Source organism: Colius striatus, chromosome 2 (genome assembly GCF_028858725.1).
Source record: "Colius striatus isolate bColStr4 chromosome 2, bColStr4.1.hap1, whole genome shotgun sequence".
NCBI lineage: Eukaryota > Metazoa > Chordata > Aves > Coliiformes > Coliidae > Colius > Colius striatus.
The window spans coordinates 53,936,551-53,961,529 of record NC_084760.1 but is presented as its reverse complement, the minus strand read 5'-3'; the positions used below and the strand labels follow the sequence as shown (position 1 = coordinate 53,961,529).

Below are 24,979 nucleotides of genomic sequence, written 5' to 3'. Positions count from 1 at the left end.
AGAAAATTTCAAACTCAGACTTAAAATTATGGTCACTGAATATACTCCTGTCTATGAAGTGTTATAGAGCTGTGCACATCTGTAAATTCCTGCTGACCATTCTTCTACCAGAGGGCAGGGCAGTTACTGCTTGATCTTTACTTGCCTCTGTGGAAGTGCTTATTACTGAGCTCGGGTGCATCCGGATTAGCTGTCTTTCCCTAGCACAAAGATTACTGGCCTGTTCCATAGCCTGGCTAATCCTTGCCTTAGAAGGTTTTCCATCAAATGGATGTTGGAAATTTCTACAAGAAATAACCTGCACATAACCTGTATCAGTTTCCTGAAAGAAGGGAAAACACCTTTCAGCACGGGATCATTTTACTTTGCTTCCTGTCACTTGGTATTTCCCTGAATATGCTGTCTAAAGGCTTATCTGTCTGCAACAGAAGAGGTGAATTTCAAGTAACTTCGAAGTCCTGATTCTTTTTGGTGTTCTTGTATTCAATAATACTAGTAAGGTTACCATGACATCTAGTGGATGGTAAGGGATTTTGAGCAAGATTTAAAAAGCACTTGGAAACCTAGGACGTTGAAATGCTAAAGAACAAATAGAAAAATCATACCTAAGAAGGAGCAAAGAACAGAAGGCACCTGGGATGGAGTTCAGGGTAGGGTTTTATGTCTCTTCTTTCATCTTCTAGATACTTGTTTTCCAAAGGAGCGCCTCTTTCTGCAGCTTTTGGAAACTACTACAGGTCTCAAAATGGTGGTATTAATGGAACTGAGCTGCAACTCTTGTGGGCCTCACTGAGAATCAGGGCAGCTTTGGAAGCTTCTGCCTAGATCCAGTGTCTGTATACAGCTTGCCACTCACCACTGATATAGAAGAATCAATACTCCTGTATTCTAAGTAGGGAAACGTGTGCTTTAGCCAATAACCTAAACCTGTGGCAAAGTCAACAACCATTGCATGTGAATAGTCATGCAACCCAGAGTCCTACTGGAGCCCTCAGTGGGCCATCTGTTGAGGGTGCTTCCCCCTGCTTCGTGACAGACTGTACTTTTCAATGATAGATTCCACATTGTTCTGGACTCCCTGTTCTATGCAGAGATGTGATCCAGAAGATTGGTTGGTGCTTTTGTTCTAACCGTGTTGGTCACTGTAGTTTTGTCTGAAGCTTGAAAGTGGGAACAAATGCCTAAGATTCAGCTGCTCTATCTTTTTTCTGAGATTTTACTTACAGTGAGCTCACTCAGCTTGTAATGTGCTCTCTTCATAATTTTATTCTGTTTAAAAGATTCTGAATGTAATTAAGGAAATTCATTAAACACCATTACAATTAAGAATTACTCAGCAAAACAGAGAACTAAAAGCAACAGAACAAAGTTTTTGAAGTATTTTTAGTGGAATACAGTAGGAATACTAACAAATGTTAACTTTGCTCAGTTAAAGAATAATTGTTTTACTGGACTTCTTTTTCATCTCTTTCAGTGTCTTGATTATTTTTTTATCTCATGATGTTTTCTCAGACATATCTTCCTATGCAAAGAAACTTGTCTATCTTTTTGTTTTGCAATGTTTGAGTTACTAAATCTGGAGGAGACTGAAAGACTTTAATTCTACCTGTCAATGGATGAAAAGAACCTTAAATTCTTAGTACTGTATGCAATTAATGATGCATGAGTCAGACGAGTTTAATTTGAAAGTACACTTTCAAAACTTGTAAATAGAAATCTAGGCCAAATACATCAATAATGCCATTCCTCAAATAAAATATCAATCCTATATAAATGTTTTTCCCTTAAGAAAGGGAAAGAACCTAGTTTTAAAACATTACTCTTAGTCTGTTTCCTCTAGAAGATACTTGCACAAGTGGCATTTACATATGTTCAGAACCAGTGAAAACAGTGGACCCTGGGAGGAATGAGAAAGGAGCGTATGAGGTGAGGCAAAATTTGTTTGAGATTCAGCAGATGAATAAATTTTTAGATTAAGGGCACTTCCTGACAGATAACTCTATGCTCCAGGAAGGATTAGCCAAGATGCATATATAATCCTTAAAATCCTGACAGCATTATAAGTAAAATGAAATGAAGCTCTAGTAACATTTTAAAAATTTAAGAAATTATCAGGAGATTCAAATGATCCTCTTTTTTCCCTGACCATTGAACCTGCATTTTGTCAGATTAAAGGCATCTAATCCAAAATCCAAAGAGGTAAAAATATGTCAAAATAACTAGGCATTTTGCCTAGCAGTTTGATAGACTGAGCTCTGTAGCTTGAGAGACAGGGAACTTCTGGAAAGAGTGAGCGCAGGCCACCAAGATGATCAGGGGACTGGAACATCTTTCGTATGAGGAAATGCTGCAGGACCTGGGGCTGTTTAATCTGGAGAAGAGAAGACTTCGGGAGAACCTAATCAACACTTATAAGTACCTAAAGGGTGGATATCAGGAGAATGAGGTGACAGTTTTTTCTGTAGTTTCTGGTAGGTGTAATGGACATAAGCTGGAACACAAAAAGTTCCACTTAAATACAAGGAGAATCTTGTTTCCTGTTCAGGTGAGGGAGCCCTGGCACAGGCTGCCCAGGGAGGGTGTGGAGTCTCCTTTGGAAGTTTTCAAAACCTGCCTGGACATGTTCCTGAGTGACCTGACCTAGGTGGACCTGATTTAGCAGTGGGTTGGATCTCTAGAGGTCCCTTCCAACACCTACCATTCTCTAATTCTATGATGGACTCCTACAATCAGAAAGGAGAAGACCTCCATCTTTTTTAAAGTAACAGAGTAAGTACCCCACCTTGTGCTAGCCTGGACACAATATCTTCATTCAGCATTGCTACATAAACAGGGAGAAATCGGAACCAATTAGTGCCCAGAGATAGCTTTACATTTCAGAACCTTTACATATATATCTATATATAGAGATACACACTGCATTTTCCTTAATAGAGAACTGTTGGGTTTTGAGAGAGGAGGGGGCTCTAAATGCTGCTATTCTCTTACCAGTCAGAGAGGGCAAACTTTGTTGCAGTTCTTCCATTCCTAGTGTGTTACAAGCCTCAAGCCAAGTACAAAACGTTGTAGTAGGAAACAGCTGCTTTCCAAATCTCTGCAGAGTCATCTGTCGTGTAAGCAGTGCACAGCCAGATACAATGCATCTGCTGACAAATCAGTCTTTCTCTTAAAACCAAAGATGTATCTCGAGGGAGAGTTTTGGGATGGTTATTAGCTGGATAAAATAGACTTTGTCAAAGATTCGTTCAGCTGCTTCACTAGGCATCTCAGAAACTAGATTCTTTTGCCAACATCTGATGAATGCACATGGGTTTTCTTTTTCTGAAAAAGTTGCATCTGTTAAAGGTCATTCTTAAAATGAGGCAATCTGTGTAGCAATCTAAATCTGCTTTGATACAGCAGGTAATGTTGGACCTTCCATAGTTAGGTTCTCAGGTATTGCAGAAGGATTTCTGCTTGACAGCAGTGTTTTGAAAATAGCAAAGTCAAATCTTGACACAATTTGACCTTGAACTACCACTGAGGAAAAAGTATTACATAACTGATCTTCGAGTGACATGAAGACTGATGCTGAAAATCAGTGTCAAGCCTCTGTAATCTGGTTGAAAGTAACTTTTAGCCACAAGAAACAATGAAATGAGAGAGCTTCCACGCAACCAATAGGTTAATGTCCTACAGCAGACAATGCAACTGACTGAAAATGTGAAAATGTTAGTGATGCAGTGAATTTCCTTCTTGAGGCAAATGACACCATTTCATCACTCAGTTATGGCTCCTGTGACAGTTGCGATGGGAACACTGGCAACTATTCATTACAGTGAGTGAACCCAAAGATAGAATAGACTAAAAAGTCTATGCTTTACTACTACACCTAACTAGATGGAAAACTCATCTCTTTCAACAGGGATGTTGAAATAGAGGTGGAAATACAAATCTTTCTCTGTGTATTGTATGCAAGGTCTTTCTGTCCTGCTGAGTAGCCAGCAATGATCACTGGATTGTAAAGATGCAGAGATCTCTTTGCTATTCCTCTGAGTTGTCAGGAAGAAATGAGACAGCAAAATCAATTAAAAGCAGGCTAGCTAATACATATATACCAAAATAATCTCATGAGATGCCTCTGTGCCCAGCTCTCAAGCTGGTTGAGGTCCCAATTAATGGCAGCACAGCCTTCTGGTGAATCAGCCAGTCCTCCCATTTTGGTGCCATCAGCGAACTTGCTGAGGGTACACTCTGTCCCCTCATCCAGGTTGTTGATGAAGGTGCTGAATAAGACTGGCCCCAAAATTGATTGCTGTGGAACTCCGCTGGCCACAGGCCTCCATCTTGCCTCAGCTCTGTTGATCAACACCCTCTGGGTTCTGTCATTCATCCAGCTCTCGATCCACCTCACTGTGCACTCATCCAAGCCACACTGCCTGAGGTTTTTGATGAGGATGTTATGGGAGACAGTGGCAAAAGCCTTGCTGAAGTCAAGGTAGGTGACATCCACTGCTCTCCCCTCATCTAGCCAACCGGTTATGCCCTCATAGAAGACTATCGGTTTGGTGAAGCAGGAGTTGCCCTTGGTGAATCCATGTTGACTCTCTAATAAACATCTTTTCCTTCATATGTTTAGTGATGACATCCAGGATGAGTTGTTCCATCACCTTTCCAGGGATAAAGGTGCGGCTGACTGGCCTATAGTTTCCTAGGTCCTTCTCCTTACCCTTTTTGAAGACTGGAGTGACATTGGCTCTCTTCAATGGTACTTATGATGATCTATTCCATAACCTTCCCTAACACCATGTTCAGGCTGACAGGACTGTATTTCCTAGGACCCTCCTGCCTTCCCTTTTTCTGGATGAGTTCCTCAGATCATGGACCTTGCTCCGAAAGTAGTCATGAGGATGTTTTCAATTTGTGTGGAATTTCTTAGTAGTACTTCAACCACACTGATTTTGGAGTTTACCATTCTGAATGTGTCTTTTATGCTTTTCAGTATAGAACTGCATTATAGTGCTACACATTTTGCTGGAATCGGCCCCAATACCCATTGACTAGACCATATAATTCTAATTTACTGTTCTGTCTTGTATGTGTTTTATGAAAAGTATTTACTATCCAATAAAAAGTTCAAATAATAAATTGTGGCCAGGTTTATTATTAAGTCTAGTGAATATCTATTTTATTTCAATGATGATTCACCACTAGCTGCTTTTAAGATAAAATAACTTGGCTTTAATCTTTTAAAATATCTGTTAGTAATATTGTATAAATTCTTGGTTTTTATTAAAATCTCATATGATAAAAAAATTGAATAACATTAAAAAGTTCTCTTATGTGTTATTTCTGTTCAAGAGTATTTATTGCCCAAGATTGTAGTGTTGTCAAAGCAAGAAATAAGTTTTCTTTAGCAGGGCTTTATTCCATTGTGTTGACTGAAAGTCATCTTATTTTCACACTTGAAAATTTTCTTGATTGACTGTTAGATCGTCTTTTTTTTCTAGGACTGATATTTAGCTAACTGTCCTGTAATTAAATGCTTCTGAATGGTGATGTGATAGTTAGACTTCTAGATTTATAAAGCACTTGTGTATTTCAAGTGTTTTTAAAAATCAGTAAGCTGCACTTTCTGTAGATTCAATATTGCCGTGTGTCTGTTTAGAACGTATAGGAATGTCAAATATATAACCTCAACTTCATTTTTTTAATCTATGCATTTTTTCCTTTTTGCCAGTAAGATCTGAGCATTTACTGTGTTTTTTGTGGGTTGTTTGTTTTTTTTTTTTTTCACAAGATACTTACTGTTCTCTTTTCATAATCAGGAAATGTTGACTGCAGAAAGATTGCTTTGAGTGAGGTAGGCTAAGAAATCTGTGATAAATATAAGTGCTGAACTTAACTGGAGACATCTAGTGTAGAACCTTCCCCAAAAGTTCATTTTAATTCCAGCTATTTTCTAGATCTCTGGAAAACTTTTAAATTTGGTGATATCACATTTATTAAAGTAGTTAGCCCATCTTAGTACTTTCAGCGATAAGATCAGTTTGACAGCAAAGCAAGCCAGTTGCTTTCTATTCTTGCCAGGGGCAACTCTTACTGTTTTAAATGGTGTTTTTGATAGAGTAGACCTCAGAAAATAGATTCTCAAAACAGATTTTTATGTGGAATTTCTTTTTTATGAAGAACACTACTAACCTTTCTGCTAAGATGTAAAATCTAACCATTTTTCAGTTGTGCTACAGCAGTACCAAGATATGTTTGTGAAAATTAACTGCCACACATTCTAGAAGCTGACAGTTTATTTAACAAATACCATTTCTGCTCTTACCATCTTCCTCCCTAAGCAAACCAGACAGGTGGGAAAGGAAACACAGAAAAAAAATTGTTCAGGTTGTCACTGTCAAAATCTGGTGTTGAAATCAGAGCTGTTAAGATGCCAGTCTGTTGTCTTGTCCACTGGTGTATGATGCCTTCTAGTGTTACACCCTTGCGTAGAAAATTGTGTCTTGTAACTCTCAGAATCTTAATAAGATATTTCTGGATATTCCACAGTAATGTATTTTTGTCTTGTGCCTTTTTGTAGATTCAGGGGAACAAATAATAATTTCTTCTTCCTTGTATTTGAACCTTTTATATTATCTAAAAGTTTCCAATCATAGGCTCCCAAGCTTGTGTCAAAATACCTGCAATCTCCTGAAGCCATCTTCCTGACTGACCTGTGTCAAAAGGAGAAATTGATCATGCTGGTTTTCAAATTGCTCTCAGTTAATGTCTGACAGTTATTACATGTATGCCTGTCTACACCATTCATATTATATATATAGAGAGAAAAATACACAGGTATTTTTATATATATGAACAATATATATAATTTGGATGGTCAGTAGTACTTCATATGGAGTATTTATTTGGTGATATGTTTTTTTCATTTTCATTGGCAATCAACACTAGTGTAAGTGGTACCTTAAGTCATTTTTTACTGGTAACTTTCAGGAAGAGTTTATGTACCCATCTTGTTCTGAAATTAAAAAAAAATAAAGTATTTTACATAAATACATCTTTGTAACAAACTAAACTCATTTTAGCAATGAAATTTGATCTTATAAATTGTGTTTCATGTGCTTGTGATATTTCAGAGATACAGATGACTGTTGATTGAGTCCTGACGTCATATCTTTTCTAATAGTAATGCAAGTTGGTGGATTTAATGATTTCTTCCCAAAATTACTTGCCATAAAGGAAAAGAGGAAACAGTTGGATAACTGTTTAGCTGCATAACATATAAGTGTATAGTAGCATAACGTTGAAGAGATAATGCTATCTTGTACGTTCAAAACATAACATAGGAAAATGCATCGTTCTGTTCTGCCTTCAGTAATTTATATACTAAATCCAAGCAACATATTAATGTTTTTTCCAGATATCTTTCAACTTCTTTTTCCCTGGTCAAATTATAATTAATGCTCTATGTTTTACTCTCCCTTCCTTATCCCTTTTTCTTTTACTTAGTTGATTTCTGAATATTTCCCTTTATTCCTGTGATCTTTTCTTCATAGCGGCACTGTCTCGGTGAAGCTTTGCATAAATCTATCAGCAATGTAAGTGATTTGCACTTACAGCTTGTAAACAGGGCATGTTTGTGCTAATAAATCTGCATATCCTGTGGTACTGCTTTAGAGCTTTAGCCTATGAAATAGAGCCTATGGTCATATGTAAGAGGAGAACGTTTGATGCTAGTTATCAAAAGCTTGTGTACTGCATCCATTCATCTGTGTAAACGTGTATCACTGGACATCAGACACTATGTCCATGGTCATAATACAAGCAGCATTTCCATGTCATTGTTAAAGCAAGCAAGCTTGTGGGCTGTGCAAATGTGTATTGCAGAGCTTTCAACAAAGCATGAGATTGATGCTGTATTATAATTTGCAGTTTTGCAGTGCAAGTTCTAATTGTAACCAAAATATTCTGTATTTGTATTTTTTTAATTTTGAAATTCTTACCGATGTTTTTAATGTACTCAAAACCTTGGGTAAAAATGTTTATAGATATTTTCTTTTGAATCCTCTATACAGGAGTATATAGAAGGGATGCTCCAAAGATGTGCAAAGGGAGGCACTAATATTTTTTAAAATGTGCTCTTAAGCATAACAGTATATTTACTGAAAAATCAAAATCGTGTTTAAAATTATTTCCTGTTCTAAAAATAACTGACAGACTTTTAATGTTTGAAGTCCTTTCAACAGAAAAGAAAAATCTTATTATTAGAAGGCTAATCTGACTTGCTTGTTAGAATCATTTAATCCTCATTGTCCTTTATTTTCAGTATAGTCTGTTGAGGCATCCCCAGAGATCGACCCATTTCTGGCTGTGGTTTTGCAGTCACTTTGACCTGACAGAAGTGTGAACAGCTCTTGAGAAGGGTATCACTGGTCTCCTCTAAGATGGCTTCCTGACCAGATACCAGACTTTATCTTGGTTAGCTTGGTTAAAATGTTTTCTGCATTTCCAAGGAAGAAATGAAAACTATTTTGCCCTTGGCCCAAATGTAAATGACATAAAAAGAATTCTCAGAATTTAGAGCAAGAACTTAAGTGAGAGACAGGTTTGACTTCAAGCCAAAAATGCATTTTTTTATGTCATCTTCATAAAAATTTAGTTGAGGTACCATAGTTGACTCCATTTGAATGTTATCAAGAAAGGCTTTTTAGAGTATGATGATTAAATAAACCAGGGTTCTGCAGGACTTCCCCTGGAATTGTACTTCTTGGTGGCCATTGTGGATGGGGCAAAGCAATGGTCAGAAACCTGAAGGACAGGAACATCGTGAAAGGGACAAGTAAGAACAGATGGAACATCTGACCAGTATCTCAGTGTTTCTGCCACAGGCACTCAGAGAATGAAAAAGAGGATCTGAGTGAAAATTGTGGGGGAGAGGGGTTTTTTTAAGCAGCAATTTGTATACAGAGTTGCCACCTGGTGCAAAGAATTGAACTGAGTGGTCTTAAGGCCATCCTAACCACACTTTCTTGTGATACTAAAAATGGAGAGGGAGAGATATTGGAGTATGGAGTGGATGGAAGACTACAAGGAGAAGAGGAGCTAGTGCCAAGTCACTCTAGTGCTTTCAAAAAAACAAACAAAAAAAACCCAAGAAACCTGACAGTTTGTGGATGGCGGTTAGTTAAAATCACAGGGAGAAAAACACAGATCTCCAGACAGGGTCTGGTTTTTGCTAGGTGTAATCTGGCAGAGAAGCAGGAAATAACGGCAAGGCCTGTAAGTGAAAAGGACGACCCAGGTATGTATGAGGTTACAGAAAGGTGGGGAAAGGGAAGGGCTCAATGGTGAATGTGGGATGAGTTAGAGTAGATGGGGATGTGAATAGATCAAAGGGAAGTTTAGATAAGATAGGTTTAAATTTTTTATGGAGAAAGAAGACAATGGCACACTGCAATACACAATACAGATGATGATACATAGATGAGGATTGCAAGCTGGCCTTGCTGGCAGTCGCGTGATGCAAACTAACCACATCAGTGGGGTGAGTTTCTAGGGTTGAGGAGAAAGAATACAATATGTGATTGTGTTACTGGTTTGACTGACCAGCACGGCTGCCCTGGCCATGGTAGGTGGAAAGAGATCGGCCAAGAAGTTCTAGAGCTCTGAGGAAACTAAAACTCCACAATACAAGTTTTTTTATAGATAAGTAACTGGTTAAAAGATAGGTATTAAATACAATATTATCACAGTGAAGGTAAATTATCAAGCAGAGTTACACTGATGTTCACCATACTTTCTTTTGCAGGTTGTTTATGAATAAGTAAGGCGGGAAAGTTTGCAGTTTGTAAAAAGTTACTCAGTATGGGAAGGGCAAAGACTGCCTGAAGAATTTTTACTGCCTGTAAAAAGCCAAGGAACTTGCAGTAGATACTCAATGTATATAAATGCAATGTGATACACAAGGAAAAACCCCAGATTCTAACTCGTATAAAATGCTGAGCCTTATCTTGACCTTTAACAACTAGAGAGTAGGTTTGGGGACTATAGTATACGTAAGAGTGTGAAAACATAACCTCAGTGCTCAGTAGGAGTCACAAAAAGCAAATGAAACTATAGGACTGTAGGAGAGAAAGAGAGAACATAACATGTTAAACCGTATAAACCACTATATATAAAACTAGAGTTTACTCTCACTTTAAATACTTTATGCTGATTTGGTCTCCTAACCTCAAAAAGAAATAGTAGAGAAGGGGGAGAAATAGAAGAAATGTGGTGATAGATATGAAATAGCTTTCATACAAAGGGTAACACAATAAGCCAAAACTGTTCAGTATGGCAAAGGGTTTAAGGCAGGAAATGATGGAGATGTACAGACACGTGAGTAGAACGGAGTGAATGAAAAGGGGACTTCTTTTGGCTCCTTTCCATTACAAATATTACAGATCTTCATGTCAAATTAGCAAATCTATATGAAATTTGACACAGGATAATGTGGATACTAAAGGCTTTTCTGGATTCAGGTAGTGATTGTGTTTACTCTTTCTTCCATGAATTTGCCCCAAAATACTTACTCTGGTTTAAGAAGGTTTGCTCGATGCTGGTGGGTTTTGGAGTCAAGATCCCTATGTTTATGCCTTGGCCTTATTTTCCCTAGGTCTTCTGGGTTTGGCAGGGTTCTGGAGGCAGAACAGGAGATTAGACAAATCGTTGGTCTGACAGTGTACAATTGATATTGCTGCTTATTTTTAATGAACTTAGTAATGCGTACAGTTCAGATTACAGAATGCAACATAGGCCTTCATTATATTCCTTCAGTTGTAGCTAATATGTTTCAAAACTATCTGAAGTAAAATACTATTGGTAACAGTGCACTTAGAAGGTAGAGTATATATGCATTGAGACAAAGACCCAGTGAATTTGAAGTGCAACGAGCCATGCTCATTTCATTCAAATTAATTTGCTTATTTTCTTTTAGTGCTAATTTTCCTTTAAGTGGAGCTTTTTTTCTTTCAAATCTGCTTCAGCTATGTCCTTCTGAAAAAAATGCCACACATTTGACAATAATGTTCATGCTGCAAGTTGTCTTTGGTATGCTGCTATCAAGTTTTTTTTAAGTGATGGGGTTTAATGTTCTGTAAGTCGGTAAATTGATGTGCAATGTCATTATTAATTTGTCATAATTAATTTTAAGATATGCTGAATTAAATGACACTATCAGACTTTGATTTATAATTCAATTCCATGAAATACTCTCGAGGCTTGAAAAGTATCCTTACTGAATCAAATTCCTTGTCACATGATACTTTTTTTTTTCCTTTGAGTCATTGTATCAAAATTCTCTTTTTGTGAAATCTTGTTTCCAGAATTGGAGGGTATTTCTTTATTTTTTGGCTCTAAAGGGAATATAGATTCAGTATTTTGAGCTTGAAAAGATGTTCTCTGATGTGAAGAATGAAGTACAACAAAAGAAACCTGGACTTTTCAAGGAGTACAGTGTACTCCAATGTATTAAAATGCTTATTGGATTAAAAGCCTAATTTGTAAAAATCAGGTATTTCTAAGAAAAATGGTATTTGTGAATCAGATTGTTTCAATCTTAGATGTTGAAAACCAGCAGAAAAAATATTGCTGTTGCAGTATTACTGTGCTACCGAAAAAACCCAAAGGGTTGAGGGGGTGGGATTCCATCAAGTATAGCATTTTATTTACGGTGTAGGGTGCTGTACTGCCATTTCTTTTTAAATTAGAAAACTACCAGTAAGATAGGACCATATCATATGGGAAAAAAAAAAATCAATTACTCTTCATGTCACAGGCTGTCTTCCCCTATCAGCTGCAGGATTTTCCTTAGAGAATTGATGTGATGTTCCCCTGAAGAATAGTTTATCTTAACACTCAAGTGTTTGATTTCAGACCTTGATAGTGTCATTATTATTGATCTTTTACAAAACTTGAGTAAATTTTTATAATGTGACCATGAAAATTGTACAAGTATTGCTGTAGTATGACCTAACAGATGTGATAACCTTTATAAAAATATTTAAATATAATTATTATATCTCTGAGAGGTAACATTAACAAATTCAGTAGATGGATGACATTGCTTATCTGTCTTTCAATTAATGTTCTGGCTTTAAAATTTCAAGTATTTTCTTCTTTTGGACAGATCATTTTTTTCAGCTGATGATAGGAGGATTAGTGACTAATGGATATTTGCTGTTTTGTTGTGGGTTAGATCTCCTTACTGAAGCAGAATCTGGAGATGCAGCTTTCACAGTCACAGAGCTCCTTGCAACAGCTACAAGCCCAGTTCAGTCAGGAGCGACAGAGGCTGACTCAAGAGATCCAGGAATTGGAAGAGGAGCATCAGCAAAGGCATAAGTCACTTCAGGAAGCCCATATCCTTGCCTTTCAAAACATGGAAGAAACAAAAGAGCAAGAGCAAAAGGCATGTTCTTACAGATATTCCAAATTATGTAGAGAATGTTGCCATTTTAGTATTTTATGTACACGTTTAGAATTAGGAAAGTATCTGCATAACTACTAAGTTGCCTTTACAGCTGATGTCTTAAAATCTGATTAATATATAGTGAAAATAATCTCTAATACTGGCACTGTTTCATGTCTTGCTTTATACTCTACCAGTGCCTGCAGATATGTAATTAGTATATATATGTAAAATTATTACCAACATACATGCTTCTTTACAATAGTTTGGTATTGTTATTCGTAGCATTATATCAAGCTTTTCCTTGGTTGAGATCTAGAGTATACCTTTGCAATCCATTTTCCCATTGTCCCCACTGAATGTACTTTGGTTCACATCGTAATCTGCTTTTGGAGCACACAGGTAGACTTTTTTTTGTTCAAAATGAAACTAGAAGATGTACATTAGGAATATTGTGCTCCGTATGCTTCAGTAAAGAACAAACACAGTTGTCAATGAGGAGCGGAAATCCTAACATGTGTATTGTATATACATGAGACCCATCTATGGATCTACACCTTATCATTTTGTTTGCTATTGTAAATATATCCATAAATTGTTTTTTCCAACTCTGAGGAGAGTTTTTCTGCACAGATAATCTGAATAACCCTCAGCCACTGAGAAGAAAAAAAAAAACAGAGTAGTTGGATAACTTAGAAGAAAAATGAGCAATGTTAGTTCATTTTCAGTAATTTATAGGGTATGATAATGGCTGCTTTTTGTTGCCAGTTGTTTATTGTTTAATATTTTATACATTCCTAAGATGGTGTAGAATAAATTTTGTTAGTTTTGGTTTCATAGGAATTAGAAGAACGTTTACAACAGAAGCACTCGGAAGAACTTCAGGCGCTGAAAGAAACACATAAACAAGCCATGGAAGGTTTCAAATTGGAAATGGAACAGGAACTTCAGACTCTACGATTTGAGCTGGAGGATGAAGGAAAAGCTATGTTAGGTATACTATTTTCTAATTTGGAAATGGATCCAAAAGCATTATTTCTACTTAGACAAATACACACGCACATAAATGTATGTTTCTGTGTATTATAACACTGTAGCATATCTGAGTCATTTACTGTTGTTCCTCTTAAAATCAGTATAAGCTTTAACAGGTAAGCCCAAGCTGTTCAATTTGAAACATTTTCTCCTTAAGTTTTTTTTGAACAGAGTAAGCACCGTAATTTCATAATGGAGAATATTTCAGAAAGTAACAGGAATAGAAAGACAGCACAGTTGCTTAGCTGATGTAGGTCAGCTTAGTGTGTGTTAGGTCAACAGCAAGACTTGATAGAGCTGGACTGTTATTGTTAATGAATGTAAACATTTGCAAAATAAACTTTTCTTTTTGTTCATGGTAACTAGCTTCCTTGCGCTCAGAGCTAAATCATCAACATGCAGCAGCAATTGACCAGCTAAGGCACAACCATCAACAAGAACTGGTAGCTGCCAAAATGGAGCTTGAAAGAAGCATAGAACTTGGCAGGCAACAGGTAGGAGGCATTGCTGGCAACTGAAGCGCATCATCCATATCTGTTTTCTCTTAGCTGGAGGCAAGAGCTGTTGTGAACAGACAGACATGTAATACTTCTAAGTCAGCCGGCACCAGCAGCTAGTGGATCCCTACCAGTTTACCTAAACCTCCTTGCTTAGCTTTTTTGTTCCTTCACCAAACTTCATTCAAAGCCTAGTAGAAGCTCCTGTATCAAGGCAGTTTGCTCTCAGGATGGTGGGCACGTCAGCCTTGCAAGGAAGGAAAGTGCCAATTCTCACAAAATTCTACTCGTCCTCAGCTGCCAACAAGACTTAAAAGGGAAAAAGCTGTTTCTTTCTGAAGCCCAAGTGATATGGCTAAGAAGTGGCTGCTTAAAACCAAATGATTGCTTCAAACTTAAAAAGTAGCTTAGTATCTCTCTTTTTTCAGGAGGCAAATTGGGAAAGATAAACTAACAACTAAAGAAAGCAGAGACCAGAAAATTACTTCTTTATTTTCCATATTCAGTAAGCTTTTCAGGATTGATGTACCGATAGTTCAGCACCAAGGAGGTGAAACAATTTTTAGAAATATATTAACAGAGGAAACAGATTTAGTTGGATATCGCCTTCACACAAAAACAGAGACAAATATGAGCCCGTCTTTTTTCTCTCTTACTGGTTTAAAAATGTGAGCACTTGAGGGAAATTGTGGTGCTGTCAGCAGTGAATGAAAACATGCAGGATTTACGGGGATGTAGTTTCAGTCAAGTTTTAAGACAAGAGTGAGATGCCTAAAAGAGTTGTCAGAAATCAGAGTTTAAATGACCAGAGCAAGTGTTTCATCCAACCTAATGCCACATACTTCTGGCTGCAGTACAACAATCTCCTAAGTGCAGGCTTTAGTTGTACTGAGGGCAAAGCCATTAATAATTAATTTTTGTTGTTGTTGTATGTGTGGGCAGAAGGAAAATGTGATGAGCTACACAAACTTTAACAGGCAATGCCAATGACAGGTTTTTAATTTTCTCGCAAATGGAAATTGTCACATAACTTTGATTTCTTCCCTGTTTGTACACAATAAAAACCCCTCAGCTGTAATTAGAATTTGCGTAAGCATCCAAAACTAAGAAAATTGTCCATTGAACGGAAAATTCTGCTCAGCTCTTACCTTCGAAAAGCAAGCACGATGCTTCTGAGAGACAAGTCTATTAAGTGATTTTTTTTGCTGCTGCAACTTACATCATAGGAGAAAGAATTTTTATGCCGAATATCAGATCTACAAGATGAACTGAGACACCGAGACCATCATATAGCTGAACTGGACAAAGAGATCCTGCATCTTCATGAAAACATAAGTGCATTGACCAAGGAATTAGAGTTTAAAGGAAAAGAAGTTCTCAGAATACGCAGTGAATCCAACCAACAGATCAGGTATGAATTTTTCTACTCTAAACTCAAATGTCTACTGTTTCATATATTGCTTTACTTGAAAAATTTCACCATTTGCAGCTTTTAATTTATCCTCTTAATCAAGTGATGTTACATGTCATTTAGTTGTCTTTAGAAAAAGCTATGCGCATTACTAGTAAAGTAAATGAATATTACCATGAGGTGAAGCTGCATTTCAATGATACGTTTTGGCATATTTTAGTAACAGTCTGCTCAGGTGTTGGGTTTTGGTGTTTTGGTTTGCTTTTTAAAAAAATCATTATATTTGTTTATTTTTAAAAAGCATTAAAGGAGATGCCTTTTCCATGAAATAAGCGAGTAGATTGGAGGGCAGTAGTGGGTTTTGATGAATCAGTAATTCCTTCTGTGTTGTCTGATATCGTGTAAAAGCCACTAGAAGCATGGCAGAAAATCATGATGAACAAACGAGTCTGATTTTAGAATAACTCTCTTTTTAACAAAAAATAAATTAAACAGGATGCATGAGCAAGATTTAAGCAAGAAACATGAGAAAGAGCTGGATGTCTTGACAACAGATCACATCAGAGAGAAACAAAGCATGCTGGCAGATTTTAATAAGACCCAAGAGCTGCTCAAGGAAATTAATTCAGCTTTACAAATTTCGTAAGTTTTATTACGTTAAAGAAAAAAAAAAATGTCTGTAGCTGCGTTTGAGTGAACAGTTTATTCTGGTGTCTGTAACCTGCTGAAGATACTGCAGAGATGCTGATGTGCAAAAGTGGCAATCGAGGATGGGGCCTAATCTTGCATTCGTTAGGCAACACAATTCTATAAGCTTTAGAAGAGTGTAGTGAGATAAATTGTTAGGGATTTCAGATGGAAAAGTTTCAAGTAGGAGAGATGTTACAACTGTGCGGTTCTTAGAAAATTGGACATAACATTTGAAATAATGTTTTTTCTCAAAGTTTAATATGTATTTTTTTAGAACAGAAGAAATTCTTCAGGCTTTTAAGTAGTACAATATTTGCACTTAAGAAGTCTGACTAGCACATAAGCGATGCAAATATTTTCAAGTTAACCAACATAAGGAAAATTAGTGTCTGAAATGGATTATAACAATAGCAGAAAAACATATTGATATAATCCAATTATAACAATAACAGAATACTTATAATGTCTCTCATTCAAAATACCAACTGGGCTTAAACCTCCTCTGGGCAGAAGTAGTGTTAGTAGTGTATTATCCAGCCTGTGTCTTCCTGTCTTGCTCATCCTTCATTCTTTGTCTGTGACCATAACCCATTTGGTCGTGGTTTCTGGATGGGGCTTAACAGCGTATTGAGGGCTTCCTGACACAAAGTTGTCCCTGAGGGATTTGTACTTGCAGCACAAAAGATACCTCAGAGAAAATAATTGGTTCTATATATATGATAGAAAATCTTATAAAGTGAATATCAATTCAAATGGACAATAAAGCCCAAATGCAGCCGATTGTTTCTTGATAATTAGCACTCAGAAATTGTATTCAGATAAGATGGGTGTAAGATTCTAGTTCTTACTAACTGGTAATCATCTACATGCACACTCTTGTGCTCTGAGAAGCATGGCAATTTGCCATTCCGTAAGTTAGATATACTTCCCATTTACTGTATTTATCTTTCATGAGAAACATGCCTATAAGCAGCCATCAGAACTAGGCCTTGGAACTTTTTTTTTCCATTAAGTTATTTGATTTTCAGTGTTCTGAAATGTTCTGAATTTGGAGCTACTGGCCAAAAGGCAGCAAACATGACACAAGGTGCCCCTACCTGGTTTTAAGTGTGTTCTCTCCCTAAACAGAGGGAAGCAAGGAGCTGTCAAAAGAGGAAACAATGTTAAAATAAAAACAAACACTCCCCCTGCCAAACAAAATGAAACCAAACTCCCCCAACAAACCAGAAGAGTTCTATGCAGCTAGTTCTTAACTGTTTCCATGTTCAGCCTTACCTAAAGCACATCTTCTGAATGTTTATAAAATGGAGATTTAGGAGTGGGTAAAATGGAGATTTAGAGTAATTAGGAGAGGGTATCATTAATTAGACTACACAACTATAGTCTTTAAATTACATATTATCTCTCTGAAACAGAAAAAAAACTGAGTTGCCTGAAATATCTGAAAATAAATGACAGCTGTAACTATGCACTATACTCTGGGGATCTGTATACAATAGCTTAACTCAGCATAAACTGCATACACAAAAATTAAGCCAGCTGAGCATATTTCTGTTCTGCTGAGTCAAATGCCTTTTCTGGAAATAAAAACAGTCATGTTGTTCGCAGTCATGTTTTATGTAAATACATTATGTAATATCCTCCGATTATGTACAGGTTATTTGAAGGTTCTAAATATAATTTAATATGCACCGTTTTTTCAGGTGCAACTCAAAGTAAAAATCACATATCTGCTTCTGAAGGGGATATGTTTATCTAAAGTGAACAATTATGTCTCCTTCCGGGTGTCTTGTGGAGTTAAGTTTGTGCTGACTTAGACAGCTTAAATTCATAGTTATTACTCAGATTTTGTTTGGGGCTTTTTCCTTTTTTCATTAAGTTTATTAAATTTCCCAAACTTGTTCTGAAACTTGGTTCACTAATCTTCATGAGAGCTGAATATGTGAGACAAGTATTTTAGTTTTCTTTGGAACAATGTTTAGCATCATAAGCATTATGTTTATGTCTGAGAGAGACAGCTGTGTCTTCAAAACTTATTCTTCAAGAACTTGAAACAAGGATATTTCTGCAGTTACTTGTACAATTCCTCTGTCAGTTGGCTTATTTCACTTCTCTCCTTTAATGCTTTCCTACCAGGCATTTCCAATTTCCTCTCATATTTTTGAAATGTGTAAAAATTGTGAAATTTCTCCTCTTGGTTATCCTAATATCCAGGTGTTACTGCTTTTCTTTTGCAGCTCATTCCATTATTTCATCTCTAATGGTATTAAGTTGCTTTCGTGGAGAGAAAATAGTTACCCGTTAGTCCTCACAGTTCTTGGGTATTTTTGTTCCAGTACGTTCCGCATGAACTGAGGAAGATGATGCCAGCCTTGTCTCTATCTCCAGTTTCTTCTGTGTCACAAGCATGCATCTTTATTCAGAGTAGTCAACCATAAAAAGAAAAATTATGTTGTTTTCCTCATCAAGAAAGTGAATGGCCATCTTTTAAAATTTTTGTTAATATTAAACACAATGCAATGGTAGACCCTATATTTCATATAAGAATCAGTCCTAGCTATGACTTCTGTAATTCTCCTCTCCATAAGGTTTTGAATGCCTTATTTCCAGTCTGACTTCCAAACACCTAGTGTTGCATACACAAGAAGCATGTTAAGTTTTTAGAGTTTAGCCCAGATTATTAGTTACTGGAGCAAAGGTTATAGTGATTGTTGCCTTTTTATTTTCTTTTTAAAACTAGCTAAAGCTGAGTAATTAAAATAGAAATTTTACTTCAATGTGATAAGAAAGTAATCTTCTCTTTCTACTCCCTGAACTTTCTTTTGTACTAATGAAAAGTGTGACTATTTACTCACCATTTAACACTGGATCAGGCTAAAGGGAGTATTCTTCTTTCCTATAAAGTTTAGAAGAAATGGAAGAAAAGTATAAAAACAGAGAATCAAGACCAGAAGACTTGCAGCTAATCTCAGAACTGAAAGACCTAATTGCAGAGCGGGACCAACTCATAAAGAAATTGATTGTAAGACTTTTATGCTCTGTTGGTTTAATATCTTGACAAATACAAATGTTAATCTAATTGAAAGTGTTTGAAATGTATTTAAAGAACCAATCCTCTGAGCATGCTATTCATACTCTTTTAACACACTATTCCTAGGGTACCAATGACTCATAATAGTAAAACTAATTAGCTAAAAAGAGTTTTTCCCAATCAAGCAAAATACATTATTACAAAAAACATTTCCAAATGACCTTGATCAGAAGTCTGCGATCTCCATTCCTGGAATAAGGCAGCCATGTAAGCCATATCAGAAAAAGTCTCTTCTGTGAGGTTTCTAAGATCAATTTCCTGATCCACTGAGCTTCCTAAATTCAGAGTATAACACACTGACTCAGATTAGTCTGATGAGATCCTGATTCAGAACCAAGAAGGAATGAGGAAAGCTAAATCAATTAGAGATCAGAAGTTAACTGTACTGAATCTTTCCCAGTACATAATCCATTAGACTGTGCTCACTCTCAGGAGCATAGAACTGAATAAATAGAAATTATTTTGATTATCACAAATAATTATAAACCATATTAAATATGAAATGCATTATTTTTAGAACTACCTCCTTCTTTTAAAATGTAAACATAAATTTACTTGAGATAATTTTATAGGCAGATTTGGCCACTACCTGATTGAAAATGCATAAAAAGAAGTTTCTATTTGTTCTTCTTTTTAGGAGGACAAAAAGTTCTATCAGCTGGAGCTAGTTAACAGGGAGACTAACTACAACAAAATGTTTAATGCAAGCCCTAATGTTGGTGTTATTAATCCCTTGGTGAAGGTATGTTCCATGGACTTCATTGCTAAAGTGAAGAAAAAGAAATCTAAACTTAGGATATAGTAAAAAGAAGAAATGTGTGTGTATGTGTATGTGCCTCCGTGTGTACATATATCACTCTTAAAAGACATGTTCAAAACAAGGAACATAGTTTTCCATTTGTCTCTGCTTATTTTTGTGTAGGTTTGTTTCTTTTGTCTCATTGCTGATCCACTGATGTTGTTGCCCTGGTTTGCTAGACAAGCATGACATAAAAGCAGCTCCTTCTCACAAAACTGCAAAATCCAAACAGAAGAGTGACAGAAAGGCAACAGAGGCCATATTATAGAAAATAGTGACACCCATAAGCAGTTTTAGCTTCATAATTTTTCTTGGTTATTTTGGAAAGTCCAAGGGCAATTTCATTTTTCAAGTGGTGCTCAAGATGGAAGGCCATTAGAAAGACAGAGGGAGAGGAGACACTAAAGGAACAAAATAAGAGTGAAAAGGGGAAGGGGGTGAATATGATAAGGGGGTGGAATGAGTCTTGAATGGAGAAGGAGAAAAGAGTACTGGAGAACTGGAGTGGCAAACGAGGTGTGAGCTGTGGCAGCAACAGGAGACAGAGCCTCCTCAGTTCTTGTCACCACCAATATGAGTGAAAACCCTGCAGGCAGCAACCTTTTCCAGTTCTCTCTATCCTGCTGAGCAGCAGCCAGTGAAGGCTACTGTAAAAGCAGACACAGTAGCCTCCCTGTCGCTTCAAAAGCCAGCAGCATTCCTTCGTGAGGAATGTGAGCAGACTGTGGAAGCATACCTTCTGTTTCTTTTCACCACGTTGGAGTAAGAATGAGTCCTCTTACGTTTCCTTCCTCCTTGTGATAACCCATAGGTTATTTCACCTCCATGGAAAGGGAAGAGAGTTGTCCCAGCTGTAGCAGCAGAAGAGCTCGGGAAGGTTCTGAAGCAGAGAGTACCCCAAGGGGCACAACACGAGCAGCTCAGATGCCCAAGAGCTTCAGTGATCAAGGTTCAGGCTCCATTATTTAAAAGCCTTGCGTTCAGGCTGTGTTATTTAGCTAAGCCTTACTGTAGTTTCACATGAGATCACTGTACTTCCCACTTCTGCACAAATTCTGATGCAAATTGTCAATATTTAATGTTTTTCAGGAGCCCAACTGCTCTCACCAGCTTATCTGTGGATGCCTAACTTTTACGCATAGCTGTATAAAAGAACTTAGTTTGGGCCCAGTAGAGGCAATACCAGGACTCCCAAATAGAATTTGAATGTCTTGTTTTCATGTGATAAAGGTTGTTTGAATAGTCTGGAAGTTTGTCTAAACCACTCATTTATAAAGATGTGAAATGTAACCATCAAATATATAACCTTTTGTTTTGTGTGAAATCTGAAGTGTTTGGCAAAAGTACTTCAACATCAGATTTCCATAGTGATAACTCACATATTTTCATAACATGCTCCTATCACTTAAAACTGTTGACACTTTAAACCTGTCTTGTATGCCAGAACATTTTGGTCCTTCATTTCATGAGTTGTGGCCTATGTGACTTTATTTTGTCCAAGCACGTACTGTGTTACTGGAGAATGAATTACGAAGGAGCTGAAAATCTCATTCTCTTTTCGTTCCTAATAAAAAGACAGAATTGATGAGTTACTATAGGCTTTGCATATTAATGCAAAATTACAGCCATTGCAGTAGGAATTACAGCTTCTCTAATTTATGCAATGGAGCTGTTACATTGTTACATCTGAAGTTTCTTAATACTTTGCATGAATTTCATGGAAACAATACTCAAAATTTTGTCTCTCTCGATTGGACTGTTTCAGAAGCAGACATTGTTTTATAGACAATAAGATATAAACTATAGCATTTTTCTAAGCACTAATGTGGGTAACTTTTCCAGAAAGGAGCCACCTATGAATATGAAGCACACTAGTTCTTGCTTCATCAGCAACTAGCAAAGTAAAATGTGTAGGACAATCTTAGTTTGATCCTTTGCAGCTAAATGTTCTTTCACTGTAATGCTTAAAATTGCTCTTTTCTGTTACAGCTTTCTGTTAAATTGTTTGGGGGAGGGGATGTTAATTGTATTTTGACAAACACATCCACCAATCTGCCTATAATTAGTAGTATTTGCATCTGCCAGCCCTGGAGAGGTCAGGCACTGAAATCAAAGCTAGCAGGAAGTAAAAACAAACAATAGAACGCTGTCTCCATTTGCATTCGTGCCTGGTCTTCTGTTTCATGTGGAATTCTGCTAGAAAATATTATATGGAAACAACATGAGATTCCACTTGTCTTTCACTTTATTTAGTGCAAATTTCTGTAGTTCATAAGCCCTTAAGGGTTTGTTCTCATAGCTAGTTTTTTAGGGCTACATATATGTAATTGAAGTATTTATTAGATATTCAAGTAATACATAATTCATGAGAATAAATGAATCCGTTCATTTAAAAAATCCCTTTTTTTTACATAAAGCTTTTTTAGTATTAATATTTAATTGTGGACATGGCAAATTCAATAGCAGTCTGAAAATACATGTGGTATCCTGTCACAGCAGCTCTTTTTACAAAACTCTAGAATTATTTGAAGCATCCTTCTACATTAAAATACTTACAAAAGTGGAATCGATAAATACTGATTCCTTTGTATGCTGTGTTATGGACAGTGACATAGTGATATAAAATCTGCAGTACTTAGAGCCCCTTGAAATACTAAGAGTATACAGAGTATGATGAAAAATGTTCAGTTGTGCCATCTGGTGGCTGGAAGTGGAAGCGGTGTTAGTGTTAGAAGCCGGGCCTGTTTCTTTGTGCAAGAAACTGAACTCCCATACAATCGTCTCTTTATCAGTATTGCTGTTGACCCTTGCTGACTATGCTTTAAAAGAAATGTAGCTGCTTTTCTAGCTTCCATGTTCCAGTTCCCAAAATGTGCCTCGGTGATGGGGTGAAACCTGTTGGATTCACTTTTTTCATCATTGAAATTTGCTGTAATTACATTTGACAGCAGAGCTGTTTCACTGACACCAAGAGAAGATTTAAGTTAAACATGAAAGGTTTAACAGCCTAAATCAGAATTTTGTATAAAACTTCCTATCTCCAAAGTCTTAGAGTAAAATTTTATATTAGGATATCTCATGTAATGTAGTCATTGGTTATTACACTGTCTTAATAACTTAGTCATTGCCATCATAAATTTGATTCTTCTGTGGAAATTTGTGGCTTTCGGGTCCATTAAACAGTAAAACTGCAATTGGAAGGGAAAAAAAAGCCTAATCTGTCTCAATTACACTCCTTCAAAAAAAAGCCCTCAAACCAGCCATCAACAAAAGTCTTAAATTTGCACATTTCCTCATCTGTCTTGGTGCAAGAAGCCTTCCTTACCTTTGTTATTTTCAATGCAGCAAAAGAAGAAGAACGATAAATCAACAAACAGGTTTGTGAGTGTCCCCAATCTAAGTGCTCTGGAATCTAGCGGAGTGGTGGGCAATGGACATCCTAACCGGCTGGACCCCATTCCCAACTCACCCATCCACGATATTGAGTTCAACAGCAGCAAACCACTGCCACAGCCAGTGCCACCCAAAGAGCCCAAGACGTTTTTGAGGTGAGCACTGCCTCACCAATCTTTTGGATTTTTTCTCTTTTTTTTTTGCTTAACTCAGGGAAATTTTGCATTCCTATTGAGCTGAATCCCATGTGCTTTATGAACCTTTCAGAGGTACAAGTAATCTTATGGCATTTTTAATTTTTACTTTCTATTTGTAACCTCTTTGTAGTAATCCTTTTTATTGTAGACCTTGTTGAAATGTGTTCTCTCACTTTTTCCTAAGTGTTGAACTTTTAAAAGCCTCTTCAGGTAGTTTAACAGAATTCATGTGCTTCCAATTGTTTACATACATGAACAATTGTTTTAAATGTTTGTGTTATTTACCGGTTGTCGTTTAGGAATTGATGCTAGCACAGAATTTATTTGGTATTACGTGACGCAGTGGTTTTTATGTAAGAAAACTATTTTCTGTGCTACAGGAATGTTTTGTGTTTACCCCCTTTCTCACCTCTATCAAGTTGTTTCCTATGAGTAACCTTACTACAGCAACAGGAAACATGCCTGATTGGATGCTTAATGCTGAGCTTCCCGTTATCAAAACCAGCATTAAAATCTCGAGTAATTCTCTCACAAATTAATACAACTAATCGAATAACTTCAAATGGCATGTTAAAGGCAGGATTTTAGTCTTTTGGCTGTGTGGGCCTACATATCAAATGCACTGAAGGGCTGCACTCTGTATTTAGCAGGTGTTGATCTCTTACCTCTGAGTTGGCAACTTAAAGCAATAATTACTGCTTCCATGATTGGTTGGTTACTCTTTCTTCTGATTAATGACAAAGGCCACATACCTAGCAACTACTAATTATAAAGGGAAACAAATAATAGATTAAAAAATAGATAAAACAGTCTATTTCAAGAGAACTATCTTTATTTTAAAATAAATACCTTTGCTTATTTTTTCCTGTGCATGTGATGTGCATGAGCATGCTCAGATATCAGTAACATGCACGTGCATGAATGCATGGCCTGTGGTGCTGGAGTTTCCATTCCAAATTGGTTTATGCTCTGTATTATCCAGTAGAGATTATTTTATTACTGATTTTTATTGATGAAGGAGCTTAATTGTGTAGTTAAATTATATTTAAGTATTCTCTCTTGCTCATGTTGTGAGAATTTTTAGTGTTCAAGGGGGAAACAAATCTTGTTTGCAGTGGAGCAATTTCTTTTTCCCTAGTATTTCAGCACACTTTAAATGTGTGAACAAATTTGTGGTCAGCGTTCAGTATTAAAATAGTTTGTGTTTTTGTGCAGTTGCCAACCAGTCTTTGTTGAGCACATGTCTACAAATATGATGCAAGCATCATATTTTTGAGAATGAACTTGACCACAGGAAAAGGATGCTAAAAGAGGACTTTCTGCAGGCACGCTTTTCCAAGAAAACCCTTTTTACTCTTCTTAAAAACACACAGCTGTTCATGAGATTTTAAATCGTGTTTTCCAAAATATTATTTTCCCACCCTGTAATG

General features: G+C 36.7%; 1 protein-coding gene across 1 annotated transcript in view; it reads left to right on the top strand.

Moving 5' to 3' along the window:
* The window catches only part of FAM184A (family with sequence similarity 184 member A), a 74,737-nt gene that overhangs the window by 49,238 nt on the left and 520 nt on the right, over positions 1–24,979 (top strand). The window contains exons 10-17 of the mRNA XM_061990018.1: positions 12,224–12,436; positions 13,277–13,430; positions 13,838–13,965; positions 15,195–15,379; positions 15,875–16,021; positions 18,974–19,091; positions 19,798–19,902; positions 23,305–23,507. Coding sequence (XP_061846002.1) covers positions 12,224–12,436; positions 13,277–13,430; positions 13,838–13,965; positions 15,195–15,379; positions 15,875–16,021; positions 18,974–19,091; positions 19,798–19,902; positions 23,305–23,507 — 1,253 coding nt within the window. The remainder of the gene's footprint in view (positions 1–12,223; positions 12,437–13,276; positions 13,431–13,837; positions 13,966–15,194; positions 15,380–15,874; positions 16,022–18,973; positions 19,092–19,797; positions 19,903–23,304; positions 23,508–24,979) is intronic.